This window comes from Castanea sativa, chromosome 7 (genome assembly GCF_040712315.1).
Source record: "Castanea sativa cultivar Marrone di Chiusa Pesio chromosome 7, ASM4071231v1".
In the NCBI taxonomy this organism is placed as follows: Eukaryota; Viridiplantae; Streptophyta; class Magnoliopsida; order Fagales; family Fagaceae; genus Castanea; species Castanea sativa.
Window position 1 is genome coordinate 2,520,385 of NC_134019.1, and position 8,213 is coordinate 2,528,597.

The window sequence follows — 8,213 nt, forward strand, 5'->3', positions numbered from 1 at the left end:
AATTTAAACCTTTTCTAAAAAAAAGTATATTTTAAATCGTATAATCGTAATTGTGAGGTTCCGAGGACCCAAGAACCCGAAGACCCGAGGAAAAGAAGGCCGACATACATTAAGCAAGATGAAGTGAAGGAGTAAGGGAAGTTACCTAGGGATACCCGAAGATGACGTGGCATGGGCACTGCTGACATAAGGGTTACAAATATCCGAAGGTGGCAGGCTAATTTAGAGTGTTGCATTAAATGCCCGGCAACAACCATTCTGGCCGCATTAATTGGAGGATACCAACTCAATCCATTGCATTAATGTGGACATGACCTGAACAGTGCTGAATGCAAAGTTAGAACTCTGCTCCATTACCGACAAACAGGTGTCAGAGGGAAAAGCATAGTAGATTGTGAGGTGTAAGGCCACGATGAAAGGAACAAACGATATAAATAAGAGTCAGGACACTACGGAGAGGGGACTTTTGTTGTTGGACCCTCTCTACCAAATATATTGTATAAGGACCTTAGATCGAGTAAGGAGGAAGCATTTTTAACAAGTTTGTGAGTTCTCAGGTCCTTACAATTGGCGCCGTCTGTGGGAACAACAACCTAGTATAGGAGTAGATGGCTGAAGCGTACCTAGAAGGGGAGGAGTCAGTAAGTTCACGAAGCAGGGACGTAGCGGTAAGTCTCCAGCGTGACAAGGGGAAGGGACATACCTCAGAGGTGGTGAAAGCGCATAATGGCGGTCAGGGGGCTGAGCAGCAATCACTGACTGAGGACCATATGTCTCGTGACGAGGTATTGCAACAGATGCAATCTGAAATAGCTTATCTACGCAAGTGTATGGATAGTAGGAAGCGGAGGCGTAAAAGTAATGCTAGCTCTTCTAGTGACAGTTCGGGAGCAAACCTCAGAGGAAGGGTTCCCCCAGTACTTGAACCTACTCGAAGTGTTACCCGTGGCGGTGTGTCTTCGGACGTTAGGGCAAAGCAACAGAAGGAGATTAGGATGCCTGATACTGATGGGATATATCGTGATGACGGGAGTGATGCGATGGGTAAAGCCCTGAGACAAATTTCCAAATCCCCTTTTGTGGCCAGGATAAATAGGGCAAAGCTATCTCGTAGGTTTTCACAGCCCATCTTTACTATGTATAACGGGAGGACTGACCCTGTAGAGCATGTTAGTCATTTTAGTCAGAAGATGGCCGTTTATTCGAATAATGAGGCATTGATGTGCAGAGTTTTTCCCTCCAGTTTGGGGGCTGTGGCTATGAGGTGGTTTGATGCCTTGGCAGAAGGTTCTCTGAGATCTTTTGAGGAGTTGACTAGGGCATTTGGAGCAAGGTTCATAACTTGTACTAGGATTCCAAAACCCTTGGATGCTCTATTGTCTATGACTATGAGGGAAGGTGAAACACTTAAAACTTATTCCGACCGATATTGGGAAACGTATAATGAAATTGATGGGGATGTGGAGGATGTAGCCGTGAGGACTTTCAAGGTGGGTCTTCCCGCGGAGCATGGGTTAAGGAGGTCTTTGACAATGAAGGCCGCGATAGATATGCGTCAGCTCATGGACCGGATAGATAAGTATAAACGGGTGGAAGAAGATCAAATGCAGAGCAAAGCAAAAATGAAGGGATACCTGGAGAAGAGGGATCTTCGGGTAGGGGGGTTTCAAGGTAGTCGGCCCAAACGAGACTTTCCAAGCCATCCGAGGACCGCCGAGTCTCCTCTAATTAACTCATTATTTAAGGAACCCGTGCATCACATACTGGAGAAAATTCGGCATGAGCCCTATTTTAGGCCGCCAAACAAGATGAGTGGAGATGCATCTACGAGAAATCAAAACCTCCACTGCCATTATCACCAGGATAAGGGACACACCACGGAGGATTGCCGGACATTGCGCGATCATCTGAATCACTTGATTAAGGCTGGAAAGATCAATCATTTATTGGTTAATCCGGATGGGAAAAGGGGCCAACAAGGCACTCGAAAATATTGGGGTCAGGCCCCTCAACCATCTCTAGGTACTATTAACGTCATCTTGACCCAGCCGAGAGGAGACTTGGGGCAACCTTCTCGGGTCATGACCGTTCAAAACAAATGTGGGAATGGGGGCGTAGAAGAGAGCCATCAAGCAAATAAAAGAATGAGGTCCTCGGCGACGCCCACATTGGGATTTTCTGATGAGGATAAAGAAGGCACGTTTCAACCCCACGATGACGCCCTTGTCGTTACAGTTCGTATCGTGGGATATGATGTGAAACGGGTCTTGGTGGACGATGGAAGTGGTGCCGAGATTATGTATCCGGACCTATTCAATGGATTAAAGTTGAAACAAGAAGATTTGGAAAAATACGACCATCCGTTGGTCGGTTTTGATGGAAACCAGGTGATCCCGCGGGGAATGATTAGGTTGCCTGTGCAGGTGGAGGGTTCCGAAGTGCAGGTAAACTTCATAGTTGTTATGGCATACTCTCCGTACACGGCCATTTTGGCTAGACCTTGGCTGCATGCAATGGAGGCAGTTTCATCTACTTTACATGTAATGGTGAAGTACCATGCACGAGGAAGCGTGGGAATATTACATGGCAGTCAAATGGTAGCCAGGCAATGTCTAACGTCTGTCACCACTCGAATTGGCCGAGGATCGTTGGAAGGGGAATATCTTGAGACATCATAGCAATTAAAGGGGGCTGCTCGGGAAGTCGGCCTAGATGAGGATGAAGGCTCTGCCGAGCAGCTAGTCAAGGTAGTTATTGGGGTAGACGAAGAGAAATATTTTCAAGTCGGATCTAAATTGCCGATACGGGAAAGAGAAGAATTGGTTCAATTCTTGCGGGATAATATTGACGTTTTTGCATGGACGACTTATGACGTACCAAGAATTAATCCAGAAGTTATCTGCCACCATTTGAATATTAACCCCCATGCGACGCCTAGGCAACAGCCTCCTCGGCGAGCATCGCAAGAGCACGCAGAAGCAGTTAAAGAGGAGGTTAGTAAGCTAAAGCAAGCTGGGGCGATCAAGGAGATCTTCTATCTCGAGTGGTTGGCCAATACTGTCGTGGTAAAGAAAAAGAATGGGAAATGGAGAGTCTGTATTGACTTTACAGATCTGAATAAGGCATGTCCCAAGGATCCTTTCCCTATACCCAGAATTGATCAACTGGTGGATGCAACTGTGGGGCACCCCCGAATGAGCTTCTTGGATGCATTCCAAGGGTATCATCAAATCCCTTTGTCATTGAATGATCAGGAGAAGACGGCTTTTCGTGCCCCTAATGGTAACTACCATTACCGAGTGATGCCTTTTGGTCTAAAGAATGCAGGGTCCACTTATCAACGAATGGTGACCAGAATGTTTGATGCGCAGTTATGGCGTAATATGGAAGCGTATATCGATGACATGGTCATTAAAAGTAAGAGGACAGAAGACCATTTGACAGATTTGCAGGAGACCTTCTCGGTGTTAAGAAAGTATAAATTACGCTTGAATGCATCAAAGTGTTCCTTCGGAGTGGGATCGGGAAAGTTTTTAGGGTACATGATTACTCATCGGGGAATTGAAGTTAATCCTGATCAAATTAAGGCTGTCTTAGGCTTGCATCCCCCTCAGAATCCGAAAGAGGTGCAGAAATTAGCTGGTATGATTGCAGCCTTGAACAAGTTTATATCCCGGTCTGCTGATAGGTGCCGCCCATTTTATCGCCTTTTGCACAAATGGAAAGATTTCTGGTGGACTAATGAATGCGACTTGGCCTTTGAGGACTTAAAACAATACCTGTCCAGACCACCGATATTATCAACGCCCGAGAAGGAAGAAGTGCTATATGCTTACCTAGCCGTCACGAATCACTCCGTAAGTCTTGTCTTAATACGGAATGATGATGGGGTCCAGAAACCTATATATTATGTCAGCAAGTCTTTACAGGAAGTAGAACAGCGATACCTACTTTTGGAAAAAGCGCTTCTAGCCATGGTGCATGCGACAAGGAAATTGCCCCATTACTTCCAAGCTCACACCGTAGTAATACTCACTCAATTGCCTTTGCAAGCTATCGTGAGGAAGTCGGATTACACGGGTCGTGTAGCAAAGTGGGGAACCAAACTGGGAGCTTATGACATCAAGTTTATGCCTCGGACAGCTATCAAAGGGCAAATCCTTGCCGACTTTGTGGCCGAGTTCACAGAAGGTCAGGTTAACCACGAAGGTACCATGATGACAGTAATGTCCATTGGGCTGGAAAGCGTCGCTCCTTGGGAAGTCTACACGGATGGGGCGTCAAATCGAAAGGGAGCCGGGATTGGAGTCGTGCTAGTATCTCCTGAAAAGCTAGTCATTGAAAAATCATTGAGGCTGGGATTCTCAGCCACTAATAATGAGGCCGAGTACGAGGCTCTCTTAGTAGGCGCCCAAATGGTTAAACACTTGGGAGGAAAGGTAGTGAGGTTGTATTGTGATTCCCGATTGGTAGCAGGGCAAGTTAATGGGGAAAGTTAGGTCCTAATTGGGCAGTTATCAGCAGAAGCTCAAGCAGACATACGACAAGGGAGTTAGGTCCAGACCCTTGGTACCAGGAGATTTGGTACTGAGAAAAGTGGTGGGGGTAGCAAAAAATCCAGCTTGGGGAAAGTTGGGTCCTAATTGGGAGGGGCTGTATAAAGTTACCTCAATAGCAGGTGTAGGGGCTTATCGTTTAGAAGATCTGGATGGCAGGGTGATTCCTCGCCCTTGGAATGTAAACAACTTACGACGATATTATTATTAAGAAAAGAATCTCCTTTTGTGTGTGACTTCTGTTCGTATCAATTTTGTCTCAATCATAACACAAGTATTAAACTGATCTTAGTTCTTGTTCGGCTCCTCAGGCCACAAGTCTAAGAGAAATTAATCACTTGCAAAAAATACAGGTGTTAAACTGACCTTAGTTCTTGTTCGGCTCCTCGGGCCACAAGTCTAAGAGAAATTAATCACTTGCAAAAAGAACAAGTGTTAAACTTAGTTCTTGTTCGGCTCCCCGGGCCACAAGTCTAAGAGAAGTTAATCACTTGCAAAAAATACAGGTGTTAAACTGACCTTAGTTCTTGTTCGGCTCCTCGGGCCACAAGTCTAAGAGAAATTAATCACTTGCAAAAAGAACAAGTGTTAAACTTAGTTCTTGTTCGGCTCCCCGGGCCACAAGTCTAAGAGAAATTAATCACTTGCAGAAAATACGAGTGTTAAACTGACCTTAGTTCTTGTTCGGCTCCTCGGGCCACAAGTCTATGAGAAATTAATCACTCGCAAAAAATACAAGTGTTAAACTTAGTTCTTGTTCGGCTCCCTGGGTCACAAGTCTGAAAGAAATCAATCACTTGCAAAAAATGCCAGTGTTAAATTGACATTATCTCTTGTTCGGCTCCTCGGGCCACAAGTCCAAGAAAAGTTAACCACTTGCAAAAATGTAAGTGCTAAACTGATTTTTGTCCTTCCTTGGTTCCACGGACTATAACACAAGAATCATAAATCCGGCAAGGTTAAGGCTAAGTAATCTCAAGCAGCTCAGCATTAGCATAAACAAATCATTAAGCCTTGTCGCTTATTAGCATATGGAATCTCATGCCTTCTCTTTCAAAACGTAAAAAATAATATGATGAATAATTTTGAGGTGATATTATGCTTTTTAACTCAAGTAAGCGTCTATCTAAATGCGTACAAAGTAACAGTTGGATGGCATTGTATTATAACAAGAGTTATGCACGAAACGAAAAGAGAAAGGCTAAATATTAATCTCTTAAAAAGTGTTCATTACAAAATTGGGGCCATCATATAGCCCCTTGCATCCGTAAAAAAAAAAACAATACAATAAAAAATAGGGCAATAACTACAAAATGACTAAGCAACAGGCTGCTTGTCCTTTCTTTTCTCTGGGTCTTTTTCTTTTTTCTTCTTTTTTGGCTCTTCAGCCAAATCACCCTCAATTGCCTCGTCCACGGGCTGAGCTGGGGGAGAAGGATCCTTTGTGACTGGGGCATCAGAAGGAACAGAAGCAGGGATGGGCACTTCAGGATCATTTGTCGACGTGGGGGGAGTAGGAGCTAAGTGCAACGCTGGGGGATAGTAAATGTTGTCGGGAGTACGGAGTACCGCGTCAGCATCTACCCCCACAGCGTCCAAAGCGCGACCCCACACCTCCGAGCAGAACGCTCTGGCGACCCCTCTAAGTTGGGCAGTTAAGCTGTCAGAAGCTTTTTTCATCCCCGCATCGTATGCCGCTTGCTCGGCAGCAGCCTGCTCCTGCTCCTTCTTAGCCAGCAAGCCTTGCATTTGTTTGAGCTCGACCACAGTGAGGGCGAGCCTGCTTTGAGCCTGTTTTTGGGCCTCAAGAGCAAGATTTGCTTGCGACTCGTAACTTTTCAGGGCCGACTCAGCATTTTTGTGAGGTTTTCTACCTCGGACAGGCGAGTAAGGGTCTCTTTTAAGTTCAATTCGGCTTCTTTTTGTGCCATTACTGCCGCCTCGGCATTTTGATCAGCTTTTCGGGCAAGATCCAATGAATGGTCTACCCACTCTTCGGCCATAAAAGAAGCTTGGACCGCCTGAGACATAATGAAGTGAACAAAATTAGTCATAACCAACAGCTAAGATTATAAATAGAATGTGCCAAGGGTTAAGAAGTACCTTGGCTAAATCTTGTTTTAAAGACAGGAAGACCTCTCTCTTGCGGAAGGATCGCAACTCGGCCATATCTTCAGGAAGGCACAGAGCGTTCTCCAAACATTCAGCCACCAGGCTCGAACTTCCCTTTTTCGGATCCCGCAAATTAGCATCATCCAAGACAGGGCTGCCCGAGCTGAGAGTGAAGTTGGGTCGCCAGGTTGATGCCTTCCTTGTAGACTCACCACTGGGGTCTTTCGACGAACCAGTGGGAGCAACTTTCTTGGAAAGGGCTTTCACAGCCCTAGTATCTTTAACAGAAGGGTCGAGGCTTTCCCCTTCTTCGATTTCTATAATGTTTTTGCTACTCTGGCCCCTTTTGCGTTTTTTATCTGTCACCTCCGAGGAAGGGGCCCGAGTAACAGCCGGAGTAACTGGACGAGCAGGAACCGCTGGCGAAGAGCCGCTTGCATGTGCCTGTAGTAAGGCCAGCAGGTCGGGTTCTTTTTCTTGAAAACCCATTTGACTTCTTGGTGGTTGGGAACTGGAGGGAGCGTCTGGGCGGTAGAGCACCTCGAAATCTTTCTCTGTCACCTCGGGAGGAGGGAGCTCGGGCGTGGCAGCTCTTTCCTCAGCGATAGGAGTAGCAGCTTGCTCCAAAGGAGGATAGATCAGTTGGGCAGCAAGTGGGGCAGGAAGTTGTGCGTCTTGAGTTCCTGCAGGTGGAGGTACGGCTAATAAGAATCCTGGGGCGGCAACGTCAATTTGAGCTAGTCTTAGATCTCTTGCTCTTATTACGTTCTTCGGGCTTTGGAAACGCTTAGTAGAAGGGGTGTATCCGAGAATGATGTGGGCTGCTCGAAGCTGTCCGTCCCTGTGTATGAATATCTCCGACCGAAGAATCCTGTTCAAATCTGCACGGTTCACGGCAGACAAGTCCGGGGCGGTATGGTAATCGTCTGCAATAATGATTGAAGTCATTAGAACAAATGCTTAGAGTAATGTAAAGCAAAGAAAAGAATATGGTTAATCCTAAGTGCTAGGTTAGTCCTCGGGAACCCTACCTGGTACCCCTTCTCGGGTAGGGCAATGCAATCCGTCATGCCAATTGCCCGAGATGACGAGGTAATCTTCATCCATCCCTTTGCTTGAATCGGGTAAACAGGAAATCAGCCTAACAGAAGGGATTCTACACTTCATATAGTATTTAGTCCTGTCCCCTTTCTGGCAGTTATATACCCAATTTACATCCTGCCAGGTCAGGTTGGTCCCCAGTTTTCGGTTAAGGGCATCAGTACATCCTAAGATTCTAAGGACATTTGGGGAGCACTGCGAAGGGGTAAGCCTATAATTTATTAGAAAATCCCTAGTTACTCTACCCATAGGAATTTCCATACCCCCCTTAATAAACGCAATCATCGGAATCAAAACGGATTCGGGTGGCCGAGACACCAGTGGAATATCTTCTTCCTCACAATACGTAATATCTACGTCATGGGGGATTCGATATCGGTCCTTAAAGGCGGCCTTCGCCTCATCTGTGTTCACTAACTTAGCGTACCTACCCATTAACCCTCG

At 46.0% G+C, this 8,213-nt stretch overlaps 1 protein-coding gene across 1 annotated transcript; it reads left to right on the plus strand.

Annotated features, from left to right (window-relative positions):
- The first annotated feature begins 1,040 nt into the window (after positions 1–1,040).
- Positions 1,041–4,499, plus strand: LOC142643163 (uncharacterized). Its single transcript, XM_075817711.1, has 3 exons — positions 1,041–2,597; positions 2,688–3,122; positions 3,372–4,499. Exons 1-3 carry the CDS (start codon positions 1,041–1,043, stop codon positions 4,497–4,499), a joined length of 3,120 nt encoding a protein of 1,039 aa, XP_075673826.1.
- The last annotated feature ends 3,714 nt before the right edge of the window (positions 4,500–8,213 follow it).